The following is a 27928-nucleotide window of genomic DNA, read 5'->3' as shown; positions in this document are numbered from 1 at the left end:
AGGGTTTAATTTATTTACAGTCTCCAGCCTTGCGAAAATAAAATAAAACACTATTACACAGTAATTTTTAAATTTCTAAATAATTGTTTCTATTTAATTTTGCGGTTTTTCTATGATATAAAATGAACACAGACAGTTGCGTCTAAAGGACATTGAAGAGTAAAAGCACCGGAAGTCCCGCCTCTGCCTCATTCCTCATTGGCTGTCGAGCCTCGCCGAGAGCTGCGATTGGCTTTCAACCCCAGCAGTCCTCTGTGGGGGTTTCCTGGTTTGACAGCTGTCACTGTGCGCCGAGGTCAAGGCAAAGAAGCATGGCTGCGTTGTTTAGAGGGTCACGAAATGTATTGTTACGGTGGAGTAAGCATGTCGACCTTGCCAACGGTAACGTATTCGCTTCATGTTGTCGGTTTCCCCCTGTTTTGTGTGTGCGTGTGTGTGTGTCCAGGGGGCGAAGTGCTAGCGGAGCATTCTCAGCTCCAGCCTTGTTAGCTAGCTTGTTAGCCCTCTGATAAGTATGAACCCCCACTGTCCCTGTTAGCTCAATGTTTCAGTGCGGACACAGTGTCCCTGAGTTTGGACACCTGCTGTGTGCGTCTCACTCATGGAAACTGTGCGTAATGAGCGATGTGTGAAGCAATGGCTAATCTTAGCCCACATAGCATCTCTTTATCGACATGTATGTAAATGTGTTGTATCCATGTAAGGTGTCACTCTATATTGTCACAATACTGCAGTTTGCTCTTCACCACACACAAACATGGATAAGCCTTGAAGTCCAACTCTGCCACAAAGCCTCCTCAATCTCCTCTCCTCCTCTCCCATCCCACAATGCAACACAAGTTTCTGATTTAGGAACAGTGGACATTGATTTGGGTGATGCTACCTGAAATCCAGGGACCACCTCCATGTAATAGATATGCTGCTTGTATGTAGCCCGTAACTCTTCATAACCCTGAAATACTGGATAATACATTTTCATATTTCTGTGATGGTTCTTCCTCTGAAGTCTCACCCCAACACTGTCCCCCCCATTCCCCACTCTACATTTATCATTCCACTTAAATACACTTAAATATTCATATTATTTATAAAACTTATCTATGTCAGTGACTTTACTGAAACTATATGCACCCTATTTGCCTCAACTTGAGTTTACGTATATTTATGTCTCCTTCTATCACTCTTTTAAAGTAAATCAATCGGTGGCATAATTGCTTATAATACATATTTAAATTAAATTAAATGGTAAGCCCATCAATTAGATTGTAGATTCATTATTCAAAAGAAAATGAATATCAAGTTATAAGTATCTTTTTAACTGAGTGCTATCATTGTAAACTGGGAACAATTCAAAATAGTGCAGGACTTATTTTTATACAAAGCATAAAATCTTTGGCATAGAGAAACAATAGAAATGATAAATTCATAAAAAATCGACATGTTATTGTGGAAATAATAATTAGTTTATTCTATTGTACAGGTTTGTTTAACACTATATGAGTATACACCCGGAGAAAGCAATGTATGGTGGAGAAAATTCAACAAAAACATAAGGACTGCCTTAGAATGTGCCTTACAGTCATTTGTTTGTGAACATTTATAATGTCTGAGATTGTACAAGGAAACAATGGTGAGTTTGTTGGCTCAGTTCACCATGTGCAATTCAGTGTGACACCAGGTTGTTTCACCCTTCCTTAGGACTATACAGGACAAAAATACATATTTGGGTCATGCAAAGAACAGGCTAGAAAATAAGGTCACTTTTAATATGAACAATGATCTCATTCTAAGGCAAGGCAAAGCAAATTTATTTATAAAGCATTTTTTATATTCATAAGAACGTTACAGGCACAGAACAGGGACGGGATAGAAACAAAAGCACAAAAAATAAAAACAAGGAACAAAATCACAGAATATAATCAATAAAAACATTAAGTAGTTTGTAAAAGCATGCAAACCAAAATCATAAGGACAGAAATAAAAGCGCTAGACTGTCAGAAATCAGTTATGCAAGTACATAAACTGTGTAAATTACAGTGCAATTTATGAAAAACGATGCCAAACAGAACAGGTCTTTAATCTGGATATAAAAGAAGTACTGTCTCAAGTGTGAGCTCTTCTGGCAATTTGTTTATAAGTATAGAAGCTAAAAACAGCTTTATCATGTGTGTTTGAGAGCAATCAGGAAACTGCTGACCTGAGAGATGCAGCGTTTATACCGTGACAAGAGATCTGTGTGTATCTAGGAATTGGTTTCTTGTCAATTTATGGACAAGCAATAGTTTTTTGACTTTCTTTCTTTTTTTTAATCCTTAAATATTGTCTTAGTTATGTGGAGGACATTTTGGAGGAGGCTTTTAAATTGTACTTGTTTGTTGACACAGCTGTGTATTTGTGTGTGACAAGAACATCTTTGTGCATATTCAGCTAATGGGAGCATGTAAATATCAAATAACAGAGGTCCGATAATTGGCCCTTGCAGAACTCCATGCATTGTGATGTGCAGCTACTAATTGATAGAAAATAGTCCCCTAATTGAAGGCAGCTCTCAAACCAAATCAGGACCATTTTAGAGAGAACAAGACAACGTTTTTTATCTTTTGCATTTCTTAAATATGTAGTTATACTTATATTTTACAATTACATTACTATAACTACACATTACAGAATTGCAAAAGAGAAAAAAAACATGTAGTTACTTCAGAAACATGTAGTTATAATAATGTTGTAAAATATAATTAAAACATCAAACATGATCCAGTTCTTGGAAGACATGTTTACATATGACTTACATTTTATAAGGAGGCTAAGGTGCTCTTCTTAAGTTTGGAGAAAAAGGGTACAATGACAAAATATGGACTGCAATGCTGTGTAAATTAGAGTGCTATGGCTACCTGTCTGCCTGGAGTAAGTTTCTCTTAAGTTGTTGTTTTTAATTAATATCATTGTTACTTACTAAATTCTGGTGTGTCCTTAACAATGCATGTACTTCTTGGTAATTTTAGTCCAGCATCAGAGAATATTGTGTTGTCTGGAAGGCAATGATAAATATCTATCATCACAGAAGTAACAGGACTGTGGTATCTGTATGCGTTAAAGGGTTGGTTGAATTTAAGGTGAGGCTTCCTATTAGGTCTTAACTCTCCTAGTCTAATACTGTTGTTGTAGTCTGGATGGCCCACTGCCAGAGTTTCCACTGAGTTTAGTGTCTGTTAACCTGGCTGAACCTTGGCTGAGCCAGCAGTGTTTAATAGCTTGGCCAGACTTCCCAAAAGCTGCTGGTATGTTACAGCAGAAAGATCCAGATTTTCTCTGTTGTTATTGATCCTAATCAGAGAATTTCCAGCATAATATTTACATTTTCTATTCACTGACATTTAACTGACACTCATTAGCCAAATGGTTTTCATAGTGAGTTACAGCTATTAATGTTTTTTTATTAGGCAAGTAGAATCAAACTATAACTGCTGCAACAACATGGTGTCTTAGATAACTCCTGCATGCCAAACACAATTCTTTAAATTTCTCTCCAGCCTCTCTGAATGTCAAAGTGTTGAGTTTGACAAACATTCTGGTCTTCAGCTAAACGAAAGGTCTCACCATTATTCTAAAACTTCCTGTTTGTTTTCCTCCCTCAGTGTCAATGCGATCAATGGCTTCAAAAACACCAGTGGGGTTTGTTGGTCTGGGAAACATGGGCAATCCCATGGCCAAAAACCTGTTAAAGAACGGTTATCCTGTTATTGCTACTGACAACTTCCCAGAGTCCAGCAAGGAACTGCAGGACATGGGTGCTCAGGTAAATAACATGTGCACATTTAAACTTGTATTGAACAGGCCTAATCTGCAAAGACATAGTATCTGAAAGCTAATGAATACACATACACCCTTTTTGAACTAATTCTTACAACAGTTGCTGAGTCAACAAAGTATGTGTTTCTGAGCCAACAGGTCGTTACACATAACAGCTATAATACCTTTTATTTTGTGTTGATGATGACTCCCAACATTCAGGTTGTGGACTCCCCTGCAGAAGTGGCAGAAAAAGCCGATCGGATCATCACAATGCTGCCGTCAAGTCCCAACGTCATAGAGGTCTACACTGGCCAAAATGGCATCCTCAAGTGAGCACATTTTACCATCACACTGTGAAACACTATGCAATTAACCTCGTTCTGCCTCAATGGAAACTCTTGGCAAAAAGTGCACATTAGGTGTTTAATGTACAAACAGAACAGGTTTGGCTTGACAAAACCTCTTGTACATGAAATGCTAATGCCATTTGTTTTGCTCTCTTCAGGAAGGTAAAGAAGGGAACACTGTTGATTGACTCTTCCACCATTGACCCGTCTGTTTCAAAAGAGATGGCAGCAGCTGCAGAGAAAATGGGTGCCGTGTTCATGGATGCTCCAGTTTCAGGAGGTAACGTGTCGCGGAAAGAATAATTAATCTTGTTCACCTTTCTTTGACTTGCTGTCTTACACCAATGAAGCCCCAATGTGTGTCCTAAGAGAGGATACAACATTTTTGTAAATGCTATTGCTGGGTTTATTTATTTATCAAAGAGGATATTCAGTGGAAATGAGAAATGAGAGAACAAGGTGACGGTTTAAAAACCAGAATCAGACTGCTAGTTTGTTCATTTGAGAATAAGAATCATGCTGTTAGGCCTATGACCCCTCAACTGTCTTACACTCCTTTGTATATCTAAACTATGGGACCTTTTTGCTTAGTGCTAGGACATGGGTTGTAATTGCTTAGCGGGCCAGCCAGTAGGTGCCCTCCGGAGATTTTTATAGCTGCTTTTGACCGGAGGGGACTTGAAGGCAAGGTTAAGGTTTTAAGTCCTCATTATGTTGGCGCTGTCTGCCTGTGACGGCTCCTTGACAGAGCACAGGATCACCAGTCGTCCTTAATGGGCTGAGCCACGGTGGAGAATCCCATGTCAGAGCTTTTCATGTTGATGGAGCCGTAATGGCGGGTATCCCATGTTAGTGCCTTTCATGTCAGATAAAGAGCCATAAAGAGGAGAGAAACTGCTCTCACATTGAGTGCAGGAGAGGAGAGGAGGGAGATAAGAAATGAAGGAGACACACCGCTGTTAAACTGTCCATCTCTCTGTCTCTGTCTTACTTTCTTTCTCTTTCTCTCTCTCACACACACACACACACACACACACACACACACACACTTCCTTGGAATCAGGTGTGAAGTTAAGGTATTCCACATCCTGACACTCCTGCATATCAGACTACTCACTCTGATCATAGTCTATTTGCTTTTTATTGCACAATCATTTCATACATGCACAACACACACTGCAGCTCCCTTCCTCTGCCATACAAACATAGACTTGGCCCACACGGGCATGTTTACCAGCTGGCGTCAAAAGAGCAGCCCGACTGCAGTCATTGAGATCAGAGCCTTAAGCCTGTTACTTTCCGCTAACACAAACACACACTGTTTACATATTATAGACAGTGCACAGTTCATGCGTGCAGTCATCTGAAGGTTCTTCCTCTGCTGTCTTTTAAACTAAGCCTCTTTTACTAGCCTGAGATGACCAATGATTTACCTGCTACCTCTGGCCTCTGCACTCAGCTCTGCAGACACTCTTCTGTCACACATGCACATGTACACACACAGGGCATGCACCCACCCACCCAATGTCACTTCTAGACATCCTTAAGTACATAACTAGGTCAGTGTAAAGTAGCAGAGAAGTTGTTTATGATGCATAACTACCACCAGCAACTGAAATGTAAGAATTCTCTCTGTTTTATGTTATTGTAAATGTAAAATATTTGAGGTATGAACTTGAGATGGGTGTGATTGATTTTTCACTATTTTTCACTTTTTCACAGATATTTTATTGACAAAACAGTTAATCGATACATCTTAAAGGGAGTCCACTGATGCACACACTGAAACACTCAGCCCCACTCTGAGCTAGGAAATGAAAGTTGGCTGGTGGCGATGGTGTGACCCTGATAAGCCAGGTTAAACCTTTAGTGACAGGTCATGAAAATGTGTTCCACTTTGTGGCAACACAACAGAAAATAGCAGAGACCTTATTGCACTCCATTCACCCACCCATCCCCTCACCACACTTAACACATCTCTGGGTGGGATCTGAGTTTACATGCTGTGTTCTAACCAGGAGATGGCACCCTACCCCAAATAGGGTACTGTCAGATTCATAAAGAGTGTGTGTGTGTGTGTGTGTGTGTGTGTGTGTGTGTGTGTGTGTGTGTGTGTGTGTGTGTGTGTGTGTGTGTGTGTGTGTGTGTGTGTGTGTGTGTGTGTGTGTGTGTGTGTGTGTGTGTGTGTGTGTGTGTGTGTGTGTGTGTGGCATAAACTGAGCTTGTCAGGACCATTAGACCCTAAGTGGACAGAAACCCGGTCCTAATGAGGCTCAACTTAATTTCTGAGGTCCTGGGTAAGGTCAGGGATAAGATGTGAATTGTGGTTAGGTTAAGGTTAGGGTTAGACATGAATTGGTTAAGGTGAGGGATAAATGCAGTGGATAAAGTTTTGGTTAGGCTGTCCTCAATGAGAGGAAGTCAATGCTAAGTCCTAATAAGGGTAGCTTCACAAAAGTGTGTGTGTATGTTCTCGTGTTATTACTTTTTTCACAAATCAAACACAATTATACATAAAGATGTATTTTTAATTCTTTACTTAATTTATACAGTAATACTATATATATATTATATGTTTTGGAGACATATGATTCCATTGACATTTAAGTTAGTTCAGCCAAATGAGTTTGGTTTGAAGCAGATTGAGTTAAAAGTCACAGACATACTGAGCACAGACTTGGTGTGATCTCCTGTGGTCTTAAACTTTTGCAGATGCAGCCTTCTCTCTTTGTGGCGTCTGTGTTTGTTTGTATTTTTAATTTAGATTTTTCTTTTGATAGAAAATAAATCTTTTCATGTGTGGTAGGTGAGGTGGTGTATTCTACACAGAAATGTGTATTTGTGCTCCGTGTGCGTCACTGGAGGTTTGGTAGCAAACTGTGGCATTTGAATTGAAGAGTCCTAACCCTTCTTAAAGAGTCATCAATAAAAAATTCACTTTCTTCTCATCGGCTTTCCGTCTTGCACTTTGACCATTGTCTTGGCCTCATACAAACACTCTCCCGAATTGACGCAGTTATGTTAACATAGACACTGGCTTTTCAGGCATGCCAACATATGCTTACACACACACTTGTACCACTGTCTGGTGTCATTAAATGCGTCCGCATGCAAAGTTGACCCACAACAAAACAAGCTCTGATGTCACAGGCTCGGGTGTTGGCACAGCGATGGCAAAAATAGGAGGTCTGGCTACGAGCGACGGGGTCGTTAGCAGTAATTACCCAGAATGCTCGTGTTTGTGTCTGTGTACCCATGGTGGGCTGCCACTTTGCTAACGGACGGTGGCTTTAAAAAGGCTCTAAAAAACCTTTCATTGTGTTTTTCCCAGCGCAGGGAAAGTCAGTGATTGGTGCAATCGTAAGAAAGAAGGAGCCTCGGTGAGCTCTGGGTAATGTTGCTTGTTTGCGAGGCCTTATAATCCTCAGCTAACTACCTATTTAGGCTGAGTCTTAACGCCACTCTAATCATATCCATACCACATCACTGAAGCCTGAGTGTTGCAGTGTGTCATTTGCTGACAGTTTGAACGTCATCCTCCAGCCTGCAGCGGCTTGTTTGAGCCAAGCCTGGCACCGGTTGGTTCGTCAATCAGCGCTGCCAATCCACTCCTCTGACGACTGGTCTTGGCTCTACTTCTCCCTCCAGGCATTCAGGGCCTGGAGCTTCTTCCACAAAGATCAACACTGATTTTATCTCACACTCTTGTTCCAACAAATAGTTGGAACAAAGTTAAATTCAAATAATAGTTAGTAGTCATTCTCTAGGTTAAGTAATCAGTTTGGATGTGCCGGGGGGGGGCAGTGGTTGCTGTCGCAGTCTGTCATGTTGATTGCTAACCAGCACTAGAGAGCATCAGTGGTCCAAAGACTAGATTAGCATAACAAGCCTTTCACTGACAGGTTTTGGGGACACTGAGGGAGAATGTGGTGGGGGGGGCCAGTGGGAGGGTGTAAGTGACCAGGGATGGCGATGATGGAGGGGTGGTTATAGGGGGATTCTAGCCTATGCTCCAGATGGAGGGAGACCCACAGCAGCTGGGGACTGGCTCTTACATCTCTGCCCCTGTGTCGTGTGTGTGTGTGTGTGTGTGTGTGTGTGTGTGTGTGTGTGTGTGTGTGTGTGTGTGTGTGTGTGTGTGTGTGTGTGTGTGTGTGTGTGTGTGTGTGTGTGTCCTCGTATGTGTCCATATACACGTGTGTTTTCAGACAAATAGCCAGCTGGTGTATGAGTCATACAAAAAGTCTCTGTCCGTCAAACGTAGCGCAAATGTCACACTGCATGTCACTTCTAAAAGGGAATTAGCATTCTGTCTGTATGAAGGACAGTTTCTGCACTTTAGCCATGTACTGAGTGTGTGTGTGTTTGTGTCCCTGCCTGCTAACAGCCTAATTGGGGATCATTATTAACTTGCTCTATCCTAGATGAGTCTCATCGGGCCACGGGAAGGGATTGATCGTGGATCTCTCCTGCCCCCTCCATCCTCTGTCACCTAACATTGACCAGCCTCTCCCCCTACGGAATACAGCAGTTACTGATGATGATGATGATAATGACGATAATGACGATGATGATAAGGGCTAGTCTGGTGGTCAGTGAACAGACGTTGCAAACTAAAACTCTTAAGGCTGGAGTGTCATTTGTGTACAAGAAACTGTGCCGACTCTTTCCCCTTCATTTTTCTTTCCAAAACCCAAACTTTCTCCGGTCGCCTACTTGCTCGAGGTTCTCATGGAGCGTTTGTGTGTTGGAGTCAGTTCTCATGGCTCTGTGCTCGTAAACTGGAGCCGATAAAGAGTCTGTTTTTAACATAACAGAGGGGCATTAGCAAAGTTGGCAGATAAATTGTTGAAAGTGCTGAATTTTTTCGTGTGTTTTTATGCATGTGAGCGATTTTGGTTAACGCATACCCTCTTACTGTTCGACTTATTCACTCGATATCCGTTACGCTTTTTTACGGGCCCTGTTTGGGTTTTTAATTTGTTTGAGGAAAAAAAATCTCTGCCCTTGGGTGTAATTATAATGGCCGACCACATGAGGCTGCGTTGTTGGCCTGTAAACATCCTACCCCCACTGGCTTACACTGCAAGAAGTCAACTCCCATTGACTCAAGGCTGTAACACTATTAAGTGTGAAAGCGCTCTCAGTATGAATTATAGATGACTGCAGCCGAGCCAAAACTTAAACCTTACATGTGCACATAGTTTAAAACCTAGTAGCAAACAAGGTACTGCATTGCCAAAGCCTGAGTTTGTTTACACAAACTACATTTGGACGTGAAGGTGTGGCGTTATATCTGGTGTATCCCTAAATCTCTCCTGCCGTTCTTCTTGTAAAAACAGCTACATTATCATTTGAGGAAATGAGGTGTTTGAAGGAACGCTAATGACATTATAGGTGTTGTTTTGCTCTCAGTGTTTTTCCATATACTCTGGGGGGGAAAAAAAGCACGGCTGTGGCATGCTGTCAAATGCGTCATTCATTACCAAACTCTGGGAACATCCCCTCTTTTGTGCATGTGTGTCTGTGATTGTGTGTGTTTGCGCAACCTCATATTCACAAATGTAGTTTAATTTAAACCCACCACCAATAAAAAGTGCCTACTGGTTTACATGCGGCTCGTAACTCCAAGACATGGCCTCAGAAGCTCCAACTGACGTCGTATTGGCGGCCGGCTCTGGGATCTGCACCTGTCCCTGCATTGTACACACACACACACACACACAGGAACACACAAACACACACACACACACACAGAAACACAGAAACACACAGAGATACTGCATGCAGATGTACACAGACATTCTCGCTTACTTTGTATGTACATGCGCCACTTCAAAACAGCCCAAGTTTAAACGGTTACAAGGCTGTCAGGAACTGCTTTGGTTGATTCTTTTGGGGTTGATGTAAGAAGTGCTAATGAATTTAGTGTTTACTACAAACAGGCCAAAACCAAAGTTGTTGCTCTGATCTTCCTATGCCTTCACGCAACTAGTTTCAACCTCTCATGCTGATGGTTAATGCCTGATGTGTAGAAGCCTGCTGTTAAGCATCTGTGCTAATCGTGTTTGATTGCTTGCTTATTAACTTGAATCTTGTTAATAGAGGAGATCAGTGGAAGGAGCTGTCTATGTGTCTGCTACTACAAAGAAGCATGGGCCACATAAACACACAGTCGCAGACACTGATACGTCATACAATGTCGTGATCAAACCCTTTTGACAAAGAAATTTAAATGAGGCTTGATATTTGCATAAATGAGAAGAAAACACAAATACAACCACGCATGTAGAACGTGACCCTAACCCTAATCCATTAAGCATTTTTATTTTATTTAGATTTTAATGTAAACATGCAATCTGTAAAAAAAAAGTTCAGCACATATTGGCAAACTTAAAAAAAGATACCGATACGTCTGTGAAAGGCTCATATGACCGAGATTGTCAGCCAACCAATATATCGGTCAGGCTTCTTCAAATTAGTACGTCATTAATAGTCCATCCAGCTTCAACATGGGCAGATAATATTGGTGTTGGGTTATTTGGGGTGCCGAGGTAGGCACCCACGACTCACCTGACCAAAATCCCTATAATTAGGATGAGAGACAGTGACCAGAGGCATGATTGTTTCCATTAGTGCGTTTCCAAGACATTAAATTACTTCCCTCCTTAGTCTGATCTTTCTTTCCCTGTACGTACTGTTTTTATCACTATTGCATATTTAAATTGTTGAGAATTTACTAAGTCAATTTTGATGTACCATTATATAGTGTAGCTTAATTTTTTCTCCTTTTCTTAGTACCGTCATCCCTATTTTCCTCTTTCCTCTTCATCTCTCTACCCTGTATCTTCTATCATAGGTGCCCCCCCCAACACACACACCCAGACAGACACACACACACACACACACCTTGTCTCCCCCCTAGGGGGCGTCGTGTAGTTGTGTAGTGCTAACGATCCAGGACTGTCACTCCCGCTGGGATGGATGAGCCGTAGACCCGGTGCTCGGGAAACCTCATTAGGATTCCTCTTTAATCCGTCTCTGACAGGACCGGCCCAAGAACAGGACGTCCCGGCATGCACACACACAGACGTACACACCCACATAAACCCTGAAACACAGACATGCACACACACGATAAAGTGTAGACACTATTGTAGACTTGCATGCAAGCACAAATGCACAATAAACAGTCACTGATACCCCCAACACACACGCGCACATGCACCCGTACATTGTTATGCTAATGATATGTTATTCTTCCAGCGCAGAGGATCTTCCATCATCCTGGTGTCACTGCTTATAGAAATCCACTACAGATCATAAGAGCTTATTATGGGTGATTAGTTAATTTGAGGGAGGGAGAGTTGGGAGGGATGCTGGGAGGTAGAGAGAGAACGATTGTTTTTCTTCTCTGCTGTCATATCTACGTCTCCCTCTACTTCTCTCTCTCTCTCTTTCTCTCTCTCACTCTCCTCCCTATCCTTCCTTCCCTCTATTCACAGTGGGATCTATTGATCAGCAAGTTGACTCTGTTATCAATAATCTCCTCTTTAGTCGTCCGCGAACAGTGATCTCCACTAATGAGCCAGCTCAGTTGTCACACTGCTCTTTCTGTGTGTGTGTGTGTGTGTGTGTGTGTGTGTGTGTGTGTGTGTGTGTGTGTGTGTGTGTGTGTGTGTGTGTGTGTGTGTGTGTGTGTGTGTGTGTGTGTGTGTGTGTGTGTGTGTGTGTGTGTGTGTGTGTGTGTGTGTGTGTGTGTGTGTGCGGCTCATTTTTGTTATCTCTTAAGGACCTTTTCTATCAACACAGACTTTGTCAGGACCAGTGGACCTCATGGTCATGACGAGGCTCAACTTAATTTCTGTGCACCTGTTTAAGGTTTAGTTGTAAGGCATGAATTGGTCATGGTTAAGGTTAGGGATAAGGTTTTAGGCTGTACACATTGAGTGGAAATCAATGCGAAGTCCTTATAAGGAAAGCTGCATAAACCTGTGTGGGTGTGTGCATGCGTGTGGTAAAAGTATAACTCTACAGTCACATTATGGGGACTTCTCTTATTAGGACAAAAAGCAAGTCCTCTTAATCTAAATGGGCTAAGAAAATAAAATGTATAATAGTAATTTAAGGTGATGACGTGTTTAAAAGTGACGTTATGGTTGCAGATCCGGATAGTTGTACAATCAGAACAGAACTGATGTAATTGGCTGAACTTTGACTTCCATTAACTGTGATTAAAGAGGAAAAGAAAAACCTTTATCTATTCATTTTTTCCCTAATTATATAATGATGACCGCATCAAGAGAAGTGCTACGGCTACTTCAGCACTGTACTTTATGCACTACATGATGCCTCCATGTAAATACAATTTAGTCACAGACAAAAGCCTCAACAATCTCTGCTACTAAATAAAAACTTGATATAAAATAAAACCAGACTCAAAAAGATTAAGTCAGACATATAAATAAGAGCATAAAGGAGATGAATCTATCATGTCAGTGGTCTGTGGACCATATGTGTGTATGATTGGTGTGTGGGGCGGCCTTATGTTAAGCGTGTGTTCGTCGTGCGCTGTGGGCAGCTGCCGCAGCATGGGCCTTGGTCTTAATTATGTGGCCCTAATGGCCTACTGACAGCTCATCGCTGACACTCACACGTTGTACACATACAGTGAAGTGGCCTCATCGAACACTTGACAACACTGCCGCCAATTAAAGAAGGGGGAGGGTAAAAAAAAAAGAGAAACATTCATGTTTATGGGTCATGGAAATCTACAGTAACTCTCCTCTTCTCCTGCAGTGAAGTCTGATAATGTGATGTCAGCTCTTCTGTGCCTGGTAATTCCCTTTAAATTATTAACACCAACATTATTAGGCTTTTACTATTAAGAGGCCTTTCATTAGAGCCAGACAACACCCTAAAGAGAGATTGAACTCTTCCCTCTCCATCCTCCTCTCTTTCTCTCTTTCCTTCCTGTGGAGAAAGTCGGTCACTTTGTGCACATTTGTCTGAAAGATGCTTCTCTCTGACCTTCCTCTACTTTTTGGCTCATGTAGTACTTTTCAAACTATTATATGTACACATTATTATTTTTATACATTATATATTATGATTACCATCAATTAATTGTGTTAATGTCTGTGGTCTCATCACTTAAACATTAAACAGACAGTTCCATTGCATAAGAGCTTTAGGCCAGCTGGGTAAAAGCCATGCTGAAAAGGGGGGTTATTGCTACATTATGGACCCTGTGGGGAGGTGGGGGGGTGAGGTTACCTCCTACAACATGGCATGCTTCTTAAGCCATCAGGCATGGGGAGGGACACCTAATTGAACATGATAAAGTGTAAAGTTAATTACCCCTCACGCCTGTCACTGATACCCCCATGGGGGGACATGTGCCTCAGGCACAGCTGTTGGTGTGTGTGTGTGTGTGTGTGTGTGTGTGTGTGTGTGTGTGTGTGTGTGTGTGTGTGTAAGCGAGAGAGAGAGTAGGGGTGACAGGACAAAAGGCAAGGGCTCCCACGAGAGTTGTGCAGTGGATGATGGCAACAATCGGCTTTTAAAGATACCTCTGTCCCTCTGGTGCACAACTACTTAACACGCCTGTCCCACCATGAGTCTCACACACGAACACACAGAAAAGTACACAGCTGACCTTTCAGACGCAGTTGGTAGTGTTGAAACAGTCAAACAGTTGATATATGATGTTCTTTGTGTATCTAATAACTAACGCTGCTCAGTGACTATGATTAGTCTGCGCCTTTTCAAAGCTTTGTAAATTTTAACTCACTATTCCACTTTATACATAGATGCTGTGTGGTGCAGGTCTACAGGTCTGGGTTGAGCTACTGTACTTTGGATCAATATGTTAAATGTGTATACTATCAAGTACGTGTTCCCCTCAGCTAAGCTCAACTCTTTTAACAAGTGTTTTGTGTGTGTTTAGGTGTTGGGGCAGCCAGCCTGGCCAAACTGACTTTCATGGTGGGTGGAGTGGAGGAGGAATACAACGCTGCACAAGAGCTGCTCGCCTGCATGGGAGCCAATGTTGTCTATTGTGGACAGGTCGGCACTGGGCAGGTAAAGACTCACAAATGCTAACACACACATGCATGCCCCTCTTCATTTCAAACAGCCTCTACTAACATATACCTCATTTACAACAAAATTAGCGGAACCCCCTTTCTTTTTACGCGGCTAAACCCATTAAAAAAGGTCATTGACTCCTTTCCCATTGCCAGTGGAGGAGTCTGCCTCTCTTATTTTTCCATGATGCATCATGTTCGATGTCATGATGAGAAGCTCTCTCAACGTTTTGTCTTGCCAAAGAGTCATTTGACCTGGGAGTGAATGACGATTGTATCCATTCCCACTGCAGACAAAAGCCAGATGTTAGTAGGTGTTAGTGGGTTTTTTTGACCGGGGTTATACACAATATTTAACTTATTTAAGTCCAGTTAAGTCAACACATTAAAATCAACAGGAGTTGAGCAAAAGTGCTTTGCAGTCATGGCACAAAAAAAGCAACAAAATCATGGATAAAAAGATAAAAATCACAATGAAACGACAAGAAAAACACAGTAAAAGACATCGCAGTTAAAAAAGGACAGATAAAGTATAATAATCCCAGGCTTTAACAGAATCAGATTCAGGCTGAATTAAAAGCAAGATTACAAGGTAGCAATTTAAATTCGAATGGGGGGGAGACCTGATGACGAAAGGGAGAACAAACGTAGTTCAGTCATTTAAATACAAATATATCCAGATATATAAATACACTTACTCAAATGTAGATATACAATTAGGTTTTTTTCTATTCATTCAAACAGACACACAAACACCATGTGTTATATTTTATCCATAAAAGTGTATGGATTTAATAATCATCCTTACAGACTAATACATCGGAAAAAAACTTAGCAAATTTAGCAATTAGCAAATTTAAATCACATAAAGACAAAGTATTTAATCCTCAGGGATACTGCCTGTTTATACAGTTAATCATGAGGTTGCTTAATGTGAGTACACACAGACATCTTTGACTACTGGTTTAAAAATTGGCATGTGTTTATATGTTGTAAAGACTATCTTTTTTTCTTTTACACTAAGTATACTATTTGTGCTTAACATCATGAATATTAAGCTATAACCCTGAATATTTTACCTGTTACTAATTCTTGGAGTTAAAGTTCCTGTTAAAGATATTTTTAGGCGTGTCCACTAGTTTGTTACAAAGCGGGATCATCTCACATCTATGTCTGACAGACCTTTAAATGTATTTACGCTCTTTATTACACTATCTGTTTTACATGCTGCCTTACAAACCCCATTCACATACACACAACGTGCTCTGTCTTTGTCTGTTTGACCCTCACCAGGCTGCAAAGATCTGCAACAACATGCTGCTGGCAATCGGGATGATCGGGACAGCAGAGACCATGAACCTCGGCATCAGGTATTGTCCGTCAGTGTTGTGCTAAGCTGCTTCCAGCCTGCTATGCTGAAGAGAGAAACACAAAGAGGAAAACAGTTATCAGTGGCTACATTTACATGAGCAACTGTAATTATTATGTGGGAGAGCACAGGTAGAAAGTCTGACACAGGGATACTTGTGACTGGGCTCTTCAAAGTGGCTGTGGCCAGGGTTTTAGGTAGTGGGTCCATTGAGGTTCATTTTCCTCTCTGAAGGATGTGAAGAGGTGGACATATCCTCCTGAGTCAACACATGTTTACCAACATCTGGTTATTATGAGAAGTACAATCACCACAAACTTAAAGAAGCACAATTGATGGTTCCACATTTAACCAAGCATGAATACGACTATGTGAACTCGCCCTTAGATATAGCCATTGCTATAAACGAAATCACTGTACCAGTGATATGGCTGTAACTGTGGCAGTAATTTACTGCTTCAATACAGGTTTAGAAAGGTGTGTGTCTGTGTGCGTGCATGCGTACGTGCATGTGTGTGCAGTTTATGGAGGTGCAAAGGGGTCAGTGCAGCCCAGAGTCGGAGCTGCTTCTGCTGGAGAGAGATGGATGAGGGGGCAGAGCCACAGACTCTGATTTACATCTGCTGATTGAGCTCTCACTAGTATCCTGTCACACCCCTGTCACTGAACGCCGCCTAGAAATCCCATCATTCATCATGCCTTGTCCTTGCACAAAGCCTCATTGGCCAGAGCACTGAGCATGATGGGATATGAAGTCCTCGACCAGTACAATCAATATGGCTTAAAAGGATGGAGAACATGGTACTCATTCAATTTGATTGCACCTAAATTTACAGAAAATTGTGCATGTTTATGCATCATAACTGGGTCTTCATCCTTGACTTTGTAGTGCATACTAACTGGAAACAGTGTTCTGTTTGTATTTTGTGTGTTGTATTTGTCTGTTAGTGCTGTTGCTAAAGTGTTTGTGTTGATCTCTTGAATAGGTTACTCTTTAAAATGAATCTTAATGAGACTTGCTTGGGTAAATTAATGACAAATATACTGTGTGTATACTATATTTACTATGCACGATACCAGACACACAGCAGTAATGTATCGTATATCGTAAATACTGTATGTTGACAGTGTATTTAACCAGTGGGGTCCCTAAGTCTGTCATCCCTTTCCCATTCCTGTGAGAGGGGAGATGCACTTAAATGTGATACTTTGGTAGCATGTAGCATTTCAAGGTGACCCAGCTGCTAGATACAGTTTTAACATGATTTGAATCATTGCAGATTTGTGATATTTCAGACACTTTTTTGACAACATGCTAGCGTCGTTGTTACTTGGCCTCGTCATGTGGCCCAAACCCTGTAACATTAGATAACAGCTATGACAAACAAAACTATCGCTTAGCTCGAATGTCTTGGTCTGAGAATATCTACCTAATATATATAATGTTGATGCATGATGAATAAAGTTGGATTACTATTTGTGAAAATGCAGATATGCCAGTGGATGCTCAGTGGAGTACTACCTCCGCCAAGGCTCAACAGTCCCCTTATGAAACCACATTTAAATTCACTAGATCAGAATTTTTATTTGGATCTGCATCAAATTGAAGAAGCACATAAATATCAGTCACCTAAACATCCTGCTAATTAATAAACAAACACAGCAGAAAACATAACCTCCTTGATTGAGCCAATAATTATTATTTAAACATGGCATTTGAATACTGATTTGGTCGTAGTATCAGTCAAAGCGTTTGGGTCTGCCAAAGTACAGTCACAGTACCTTTGGAAGGAAATTATCTTTTCTTCATAACGTCTTCACATCTGTTATTCCTCATATGAATGAAATTACCAGGTTCGTCCGATTAGATTTTCACCTTTGGAAGTATGAATTTATTCTCTACTCCGATTATACATATCCCACGTCAATAATAGACTGTTTCCTCTGTCTACTCTATATGTTTTATGGGTTTTGCAGCTTAAATGGTGTGTGGACCCATTTTGCGTGTGTGTGCGTGCATGGGCGTGTGCGCATGTGCGTGCGTTGCTCTTCGCCCCGTGCAGCTGTGTTAGTGCAGCTGATTTATCTGTGCTGAGACAGAGGAGGAAAATTGGCATGAGCAGTTGCACATAAATCCCAACACTAGACCTCTGAAATATGGAGGCATTAAGGGAGCAACACAGATTTACACATTGTCACACTGATGCACTCACACACACACGCACACACCTAGACTCACAAATTTACATCCAGAGACACTGAAGACAGCAGTTTTCTACCAAACTACAACAGCACCTATACTCTCAGTGCACATCATTATAATGTATGCCTTGAAAAAACCTTGAGAATACTAACCACTGCATCCCCTCATTTTGAATTTGAATTATTTTTTATATCATCTGACCCATATTCAGTCGCTGTCACGTGAGTATACATGTGTACCGTGTTTCTCACTCTTCTTACTAGTTGACCTCTGGGGCTTTATTAGAGGGTTTGACGGAGACTGTCATTGTTTAGAGAGAGACGACACCCTTAAATCTCCCATGCTGCATTGCGGCCTCTTATGCAGAGAGGACGCTCTCTTAGGCATTAGGTGTGCTGATACACACACAGACACACAACTCAGTCCGACACAAAGGTGTCTGAGCGCTCACAGCCAATTTAAAGCAAAACAGCAATAACATTTTATCATTGTGGACTTGGGCCTGATAGAGCTGCCCTTTCTTTGAGTGTGTGTGTGTGTGCATGTGTGTGTGCCTGCTAGGTCCTTACCTGCTCACACAGACAGACGCACAAACACACTCTCATACAGAGTTCTGTTCGTGGAGCTAATTTGTTGATCTCAGATGGAAGCTTGGGCCGCCTCCAACAGAGCGTGACGTTCTCTTAGTGCAAGGAATGGCCATGCATGACAATTATGAGTGCGCACGTGCGCGCACACACACACACACTCGCTCCGAAACGCCCATACACACCCGTCTCTCTGCTTTTCTTTCTTTCCCTCTCTTTCAGCTTTTTCCTCTCCATCTTTATTTGCTTTACCTTATCATTTTGTCTCTTCTCTTTTAATCCCTTCATCTCTTTCCTGCCTGTTGTAATTTCTGCACGCAGCCAGCCGGTCGGTGATGGAGGGGGATGAGAAGCTGTAGCATAGAGGGGCAGTGGTGATTTTAATGATACACTTGAAGATAAAAGGACAGGAAGACGACGAGAGAAATAGACAACTGGCTCGGGGAGGGATATGAGGCTTTTACGGCTCACGGTTCACCTCACACACCTGTGTACCTGCACTCATTCATCCATACAAACATGCGGCCATTGGTGCACACAAGTAGGAACACACATTTACTCCCTTATTTGTTTAACGGGGAGAACAACGGCGAATCAAAGGGTATAGCAACATACAATCCTTTGTGTCGCGACAGAAGTAGGTTTGCCACCACACACATGAACACAGACACCTCCTCCTCCTCCTCCTCTCACCATAGCTCAAATGAATTGTGAGCATATGCTCTGATGAAGATTAAAGTTGGGTGATAAATGTGCTTGTTGCCTCTATAAATGGAATAGTAAATGCTTTTGTGTGTATATGTGCTTGTTAGCTCTTTAATGTAATAATAAATGGGGAACGGGTTGGGCTTCATCTCTCGTGGTACAGACCAGGATGAGGAGCTAATTGCCATGAAAAGACAGTTAATATCTGAGCTGCAAATGAACTCCACCTGCTCGAGCTCCCAGCACATAAACGCTTAAATGCCCTCCCCTTTTATTATTTCCACTGCCACCTCCATCTTCATTTCTCTCACATTTCTTTAATCTGCAGTGGCATCACACAGCAACACGTTTGTTTTAGTGTTCGTGCCTGTGTGTGTGTGTTTACCCATGTCAATCCTGTTAAAGCGTGACATGTCCTCTTCTCCACGCAAATTACCGCAGGCGAAGAACACCACCACCGTGTCAGCTAATAACCACGACTGTGTGTATGTGTGTATGTGTGTATGTGAGTGTGTGTGTGAGGGGAGCAGGAGGGGATCTTCATTGATTTATCGTTAACAGAGGACAACAGCTCCCCGTCAGCGTCTCTGGTCGCTATAACAAACGATCTGTGCGCTCGGACGCGCTTTATTGTAGCTCAGCCAGTAACCTTTTCAGCTGCTGACCCAGAACACTGGGAGGAGCTCTCTGTGTGTGTGTGTGCACGTAGAAATGGGATGGGGGGGGTTTGTGTGCGATGTCAAACATATGTCCCCCAGAGTCCTCAGACAGGGAGGTGTCAGCAGGGAAGACGAGGGGGAGGAAGAGGAGAGGCAGGATGTTAAGGGAGATGCTTACAGACATAAACTAAAAAAAAGCCATCATGAGTGAGGCTGCCATTAAAAAAAGAACTATGAGTTAGAACACGTGTTTACACACACAAACACACAAACACACACACACACACACAGTGTCACTTATGCTACATTATCAATAGATACATTTTTCAAAAATGAGGGTGTCTGAGGGGACACAAAAGAGACGAAGGGGAAAGGAAGAGGGAGACATGGCGAGAGTGTAAATGCAATTCCCATTCTTAATTAGTTGGTAGACAGCTAATAAAAACTGTGGTAGTAATGGCAGAATGAGAGCCAGGTGGAGGGAGGGGGGAGGCTGCTGGCCTTAAGGACCTATGATGGTTTAATAGTCATATAGAGAGCAGAATAGAGTTACGGGCCTGTAAGTAACAGTGAAGTGAGACAGCCAGGGCTTGATGTGGTCAGCTTTACACTGGCCTTTAAAATGTTAATATACAAAAGCTGCACTACACAGGCAGATTGAACTACTGACACAGACGCTGTAGTTGCACCCTCCCTGCTGTAATGCTTGGCACTTGGTTTGTCTGCCCCTTGCTTATTTCTGTCTGTCCTCTCTTTGCCTCTTTTAAAAAAATAAAAAAAAATCTTCATATCGCAGCCTGGAGATTTGTCCTCTTGCATATGGAAGTAGGTTGCTGCAAAATGGGGCAGCACAAGTAAGAGCATGCTTCTGTATGTGACAGCAAGGTTTATGGCTCCCCTGTGCTGCTTAACCACTTCTCCTCCTCCACTTTCTTTCTTTTCATGAAAAAGGGATGATGAAGGATAGATGTGCCGGTAAACATCAATACTGCATTAGCCGGCATTACAAAGCCTTCAGCCATTAACACTGAGGAATGGTCGCAGCCGGGAATAAGGTTCAATGGGGGTCACTACAATCACAGGGCACCCCCACACCTATCTTTCTCCATGTTGAGAAAATGTATTCCATAATTGGCGTTCCTGTTCTTCCAGACTTCTTGCATAATTCCTCTTTCCTTTCTTACCTCTACCATGTCCTGACTTAGCCTAACAAGTAAAAAGGAGGTATAATAATCTGTTCATCAATTACATATTCATCTTTTCCCTTTTTTCTACATCTTATAGACAAGAGTCAGTAATGTTACAGTGCACATCTGCTCTGAAGTACCTCTGGATCTCCCAGATAACATTTCCAAACAAGATACTGATTTGTCTTCTTCCTCTTCTTGTCCCAGACTTGGTTTAGACCCAAAGCTGCTGGCAAAGATCCTCAACATGTCCTCAGGCCGTTGCTGGTCCAGCGACACGTACAACCCAGTCCCTGGAGTCATGGACGGAGTCCCCTCTGCCAACAACTACCAGGGCGGCTTTGGAACCACACTAATGGCAAAGGTACAAGTCTTTGTGTCACACTTTCTTTAAAAAAATCATCTGAGACTCTTTGTTTCATTAACAGGTTCATTTTTGTATTATTTTATTGGTCTGTATTTGTTTGAAATGAATAAAGAACACCCACAACATGCTTCCAGAGCCAAAAGTGGCATCTTCACAATTCCTGTTTCGTCCAACTAACGGTTCAAAACACAAATGTTCATTTCACCATTAAGATAAACATGGAAACGTAACAGATCCACACATTTTTGCTTGGTAAATGATGATGAAATAATTACACCATTCCTCAATATTTCTTCCATTAATCAATCAAACACTTGACTAAGCATTTCAGCTGCTACTCTCTCTACTGTTCTTTTCTTTATTTAGTCTCTTTTTTGTCCATCTCTCAACTGTGTCATTGTCTCACTGTTCTATTGTCTCAGTGTGGCTCTGTCTGCTCTCCTCTTCACCACTCCATCTGTGACTTATTGTGTGCCACTTGATTTTTACTGCATTAGCTCTCCTGTAATGGTTAGTCTGTCTATTATTCGGTGCGTCTAGGTGTCTGTTAAATCACTTACAATGTGTGCTCTGCATACACAGCCAATGCAGTTCTGTCACACACAGTCAGCTCAAGAATATCTGAAAGAACCCACCTACTATTTCCACCAATGTCTGTCTGTATGTGGAACGCATGTCTCGCAAACCACTCATCTTATCTGGTTCACACTTGGCATGTGTATTGTTAATTGCCTAGCACACCTCTGAAATATCCAACATGCAATTTTCTGAAAAAATAACCGCAGCTCAGTAAATAATAAGTAAGTAACGTGTGAATAGTCATAAAGCAAATTCAGTTTCATTTTATGGAAAACACTGACTGTAAAATCTTCACTGCAGATAAACCAGGTAGGATGAACACAACGTTTTCTAGCTTCACTCTGCACCATAGACTGTTTATAAAAAGCTCTGCACACAACGTCCAGCACACAGACGATAAATAGTGACAGTATCTTGTAAAACTGTTTAAAGAGGACTCACTAATGACGATTTGGGAATAGTGGGAATAAATCTGAAGTAGCTCCAGAGCATCAACACAGGCCAAGAAAACCGTCCATTCATAACAGACATGTTTAGAATGGGAACCGACTAGTTGGGATAAATATGTGCAGCTATTAGACAAAAAAAAAAAGACTATTATGTTAGTCTACCTATCTCATATTCTCCATCTTTCTTTTTCTGTTTCCAGGATCTTGGTTTGGCCCAAATCACTGCCACCAACACTAAGACGCCGGTCCCTCTGGGTTCCCTCGCCCACCAGATCTTCAGAGTCATGTGCTCCCGCGGATATGCTAACAAGGACTTCTCATCTGTCTTCCAATTCCTACGTGAGGAGGAAGGACAGTGAATGCAGGGGGGAGCAACGTTAACTGTGATATTAGCATCACACACACACACACACACACACACACACACACACACACACACACAAACACACACAGACACACTTCAACCACACACCCCAGTGCCCCTTATCCCACTATGCTCAGGAGAGACTAAGGCCTTGCCCTCAGGCAAAGATCAGCAATCCAATTAACATACTGTATGTTGACACATGTCCCCTTATTGCATTAGCTGAATCATACTTTGAATTCATGGCTCTCCCTTTTGAATGTGGGGAAATGCTAAAACTGACCTTAGATACGTATCTGGAGACAAAGCCAGCTGACGAGAGGTAGGACGAGGCGCTGCAGACTTACACAAATCAAGGCAGACGTAATGTATTTGGTATTTTATGGATGATCGTAAAGTAATAATTGCATGAATGATAAAAGTATGTTTTTGTCAGGTTTGCTCTTTTTGCCTGTTACTCAAATGACCAGGATCTGTCCCTGTTAAAGTAATTTAAGAAATCTAACAAAAGCAAGACACAGTAAGGATTTACATAGTGATGGAAATTTCTTTAAAGAGACAGTGAAAGAGTTTGGGCTACACTCATGGAAACAAAATCCCACGGCACTACAAAACTGGTTGTACATGAGAGTTTACCTTTGTTGTTACATTTCTTTGTTTCTGGCAGGAACTTGGTCACTCAGGTGTCACCTGGGACTTCCTGCCAACATACAAACTTGAATATTTCAATCATGAATCATCCAGTTATCATATTTACTCAGTTAAAGTATTTTCAATTCTTGGTTTCTACAGTTTCAGTGGATCAGCCAGTTCTTCTCTAGTGCACCATAAGATAAATACCTGGTTATTTTTGCACTGTGTGCATCGCGGTGTGATGTGCTGGGTTATTTTGATACAGTTCCAGAATCTCCTATAACTTACCTCTCTCCACTACTGTCTTCATCTGCTATCCACTGCAGCATTGTTATTATTATTTTGTGACCAACACTGTTAAAACTTTATACTGTTTACTACACAATGTTCTCAATTTCCAACACATTCTCTTACCCGTTAGGTCGATCCTTCTCGCATATGTATGACGTCTGTGTAATGTGTCGGTGAGGAACAGTTCCTCCCTGCTATGAGCAAATGTACATAATGTATATTCATATTGTCGTGTAGTAATGAAGAGGAATCTAAAAGAACGTCACTTTTTTTAGTAAAATTCTTTCATTGTCTCTACAGTTTGTCTTTGCTCTGTGAAACAGATCCTCCGTCACACTGTAGCCTAAAATAAAAGATGTTATGTGGATTTTGTGTTTGACTGGTCTGTTAGTACAGTGTGTTGCTGAAGTTAAAAATAGCTCATGAAGTTACCTCTCAGTGTTGGATGTTCAATGACTTAGGTGCACACTGGGAAAGTAGAGCTTACAAATTACATGTCAGTGATTAGTTGAGGCTCAATAGTCATCTTACCTGTTAATTGATGACAAAATAGACACCATAATTGTTTATGGAAACAGTTCTGTACTTTCTGTTTTAACACATTTAATCAGTTTATGTCTTTGTCCAAAGTACATAAGCTATATCAACAAATCAAATCGGCGGATGTGGCCATGTTTGTGTACCCAATTCAATACTGTATATAGTCATGGACGACACGTCTTTACTTCCTCCCTCAAAAATATTCAAAGAATGAACGTCGCCATCCTGCACATTTGGAGCCGCAGTCTGTGTAGGAGCAAGGAACCATCGATACTTGTACTTTGACCTTATATTTTGGTCCATACCCCATCCAGTAACATGGAGGAAGCGCGAATTGTGACCTATACTGCAGCCAGCCACCAGGTGGCGATCAAGATGCTTTGATTTCCCTTTTGAGGAGCAGTCATATCATCCATCTGTATATTAGTGTATGTACCAACTTTTTATGTCACTCCCTACTGAAACACGGCTAGCTGCTCAGGGAGGCTGCACATTAGGTGCTTTGAACTAAATGCTAACATCAGCTCGCTAATATGGTCACAACGACGATGCTATTGTGCAGATTTTCAGCATGTTCACCATGGAATGACAAGACCGTAGCAGCTTTTTGGTCATAAACCCGTTATACAAATTTAAAGGTATAAAAAGTCAGGGTATCATCAAGTGATTCAAATTCATCCTGAGGGCGATATGACCGTCAGCACCAGATTTCAAGGCAATCGAATATCTACTGAGACATGTCGCTAAAAAAAACACAAATGTAAAAAGACACTCTGGCAAAAACCATGGATATGTGAAATAAATGTCATGGCAATCCACAGTTTCAATTCAACAGTTGTGAAGAAAAAAACAAAAAAACATATTAGAGGAAAAATCAGGGGATCACCAAAGTTGTTTGGATTTATCTTCAGAGGACCATGAATGTTTGTACCACATTTCATGGCAATTCAAACTAGAGAAGCACTCTCGACCAAAGTGGGTGAACAGACAGACCAACTTAAGCCAACCGGTCAGAAATTGGCCGCCGATTTCTTTGTTAATTGCCAATGTAATACTACCAGCAAAATTGATGTAACTGGGGTTATAAAGTCTGAGACAAACACTGCAAGCAATCCAGTGAGGCGCTTCCACTTCTTTTTCTTCTTCTATTCTTTAATGGCGTCTCAACTTCTTGCCATTGGTCCGAAAGTGTGAACTATCCCCAAAATAATTTCACATTGCAAATGAACCAAACTATGGCCAAGTTTGATCCGGACCAAGACCACCTTCTTCTGCTCAAACAAAATTTGGGTCCGTTGATCGGAACTGTGGTCTGAGGCACCTTTCATGCCTTATATTTTGGTTCTGACTAAACTGAGAATTCTGATGGTCCACATGTAACTAGGTGTACCGGGTTTCATTTGTGAAGGTAGTCCTCATTTGAATCAGAGGTGGGATGGACAGTGTAATTTGGTGTAGAACAAGACATTGAAATGAAAAACTTTGCAAAAGTGTTAGTCAGCTTGTTCACACCATGGTCTTGTTCCATGTTTCATGAGGCTGTTGCTGCAGCTTGATGTTTGCAGACCTGCCTCTGCTCCGACCTTCCTGCTCTTTGGTGGGTTGTTGTTCCATTGTTCCTCCAAAGCGCTTCAGCAGGCCCTCGTAACATTTAACGTCAGTCAGGGAGAAATAGCAGCACTAATCTCAGGATGATGCCCTTATTTCCATCATTACAATGAAATGAGAGGGGGGAAAAACAAATGTGGTTTTGTTTTATTTTACTCTCTTTTTTTCCCCTGAGGGCTGGTGTTTCTTTGCGACATTTTATAGAGCTGCTGTCGTCTAAGTGGCAGCCGCAGTTGTAGCAGACTGCGGCGAGCCACTGGTGGCAGGAGTTGTGTCGCGGGCTTGTGACTCACTCTGTTGTTGTTCTTTGGGGATGTTGTGCACTTGCCTCGCTTTGAAGATTATCTCCATCTTATTATAAAAGAGGGGAAGTACTTACAGGCTCAGTATCTCATTAGGAATCTTATTAAGGAGCCATCGTTACCATACACAGCATCACTTTTCATGTTATGAGCTTTTGTTGTAGCAGGATTTGACATCTTTGAGCCGCCAACACCTTCTCGGCCTTCGCAGACAATAGACCCCGGCCCTCTCGATGTCTCCCCAAAGACGAGCGACGCCTTCGACCCTGGCTTGCCGAATTAGGCTACGTAGCTGATTCATATTTGGGTGTTTTAATTTGACTGTGTTTTATAGCAGGCTGCTGAGCCGGCGGTTTGCTCATTAAAAGGACACATGAAAGCAGGCTGTAAAGGAGCCGCGGTGAGACCGGCCTGTGCTGACGTCTGAGAGGGGACGCGAGCGACTGAGGAAGCGACCGAGTCCCAAGCCAGCCGGTCTGAGCCGGACGGCCTCACCCATCGCAGCCAGGCAGCCAGTGGCGGGACACCAGACACACCACAGCCAATGTGTCCACACCAGGATGCTACGCCAGTCTGATGTGTCAGCAGGAGTTCATTGTTTGATGCTGGACTTGTGTTTGTCTCTGGGATTTGAAGGAGCTGAAAGTTTAGAACATTCTTTCAATCTACTCTCTTCCGATCATAGATACGGGACACCTGCATTAACCTAAGCTGAATTGTCTTGAAATTTAATTTATGTACATTATGCACAGCTGAACAAGTTCTGTATCTTTGCTATTACGGCTGGTGCTCTCAGACTTTGAAGTTAATTGCCCACCTGGTTAAACCCCCCCCCCCCCTTCGCTGCCATTTAGAGAATAAAATGGCCTCAGCTCGGAGACTTGCTGCTGTGATAAATACCTGAGGCAACGGCGTTCATTATTTCTCCATTATATCTGCTGGTGGATCCTCCTCGGCTGTTTAACGACTCGCTCTTTAAGGAAGTAAGAGCAGTGGGGTCATGCTGCACGCAGGAGGGAGGGTTAGGGGGGAGGAGGCGGCTCCTGCGAGCACCCTGTGATTCATATCAAACGCATGTTAAGTGGCATGTGGCTAAATTAGTGGCTGGAATCTTGCAGGTATAATAGCTTGCTCCGCAGTGCGTAACGACTGTTCAGTAACACGGCCTCGATACCTTTTTTTTTTTACGAGAACCCACCAATAACTGTCGGGCCATTCCACCCTATGCAGCCTGAATCCACACCCACAGTGTCTGCACACCAGCACGACACCCACACACACAAGTCTTCTTCCTGTTTTGTCGACAACATTCTCCCATCCTGAGTCATTGACTCCGCTCAGGTTCATTAGTGAAGATAATTCCATTGCAGACAGCGGGTCAGCATATAACATGTCACGATGACAGCGAGGCACATAACAGCAGCTAATTATAACTATGAAGTCCTCATTAGAATATCTATAGGGGGGAGTGTAGTCAGTTGTTGTGATACATGGACTCGCTACCTGGTTAAAAGGTTGCATCTTAACAATGTATGAACGTTTGAGGGGAGGGGGGGAATTACCCCCCAATAATCTGCCCCTGCTTGTCTTGTAATGCTTTCTGGTTTTCACCCACTTCTAACCATCTTCTCTGCTCTTCTGTTTCTTGGCTTCAGGCAGAACATGTGGTGTTCAAGAGGATGTGAATAGTTTAATCGATTTTCCCCCCTGATTTCTAAGATGAACACACTCTTCTATTCTCCAGCATTATATTGATTCATTCATACTTTCCTTTCCATTCTTACTCAGGCTCTCTGTTAATACCCTTAGCAATACCCCTCTCTCTCCATGTTACCCCCCACACACCCTGTGTCAC

The 27928-nt window shown here is 42.1% G+C and overlaps 1 protein-coding gene across 1 annotated transcript; it reads left to right on the top strand.

The window, feature by feature from the left end:
* The first annotated feature begins 235 nt into the window (after positions 1-235).
* Positions 236-23990, top strand: hibadha (3-hydroxyisobutyrate dehydrogenase a). Its single transcript, XM_035182150.2, has 8 exons — positions 236-381; positions 3639-3799; positions 4015-4124; positions 4301-4422; positions 14092-14225; positions 15524-15600; positions 21148-21304; positions 22536-23990. The coding sequence occupies exons 1-8, from the start codon at positions 312-314 to the stop codon at positions 22692-22694; spliced, it is 990 nt and encodes a 329-aa protein (XP_035038041.1). The 5' UTR covers positions 236-311; the 3' UTR covers positions 22695-23990.
* Positions 23991-27928: the final 3938 nt, after the last annotated feature.

Source organism: Hippoglossus stenolepis, chromosome 17 (genome assembly GCF_022539355.2).
Source record: "Hippoglossus stenolepis isolate QCI-W04-F060 chromosome 17, HSTE1.2, whole genome shotgun sequence".
NCBI classification, from domain to species: Eukaryota; Metazoa; Chordata; class Actinopteri; order Pleuronectiformes; family Pleuronectidae; genus Hippoglossus; species Hippoglossus stenolepis.
The sequence above is the reverse complement of the archived record's forward strand: the minus strand, read 5'-3'. Positions and strand labels throughout refer to the sequence as shown.

What these genes read in the sequence shown, in the direction of transcription:
- hibadha (XM_035182150.2), top strand. Translation starts at nt 312, where the DNA reads ATGGCTGCGTTGTTTAGAGGGTCACGAAATGTATTGTTACGGTGGAGT. An exon ending in GGCCAAAATGGCATCCTCAA is followed by an intron (nt 4,125 to 4,300) that starts GTGAGCACATTT and finishes TGCTCTCTTCAG; the next exon opens with GAAGGTAAAGAAGGGAACAC. An exon ending in GACAGGTCGGCACTGGGCAG is followed by an intron (nt 14,226 to 15,523) that starts GTAAAGACTCAC and finishes GACCCTCACCAG; the next exon opens with GCTGCAAAGATCTGCAACAA.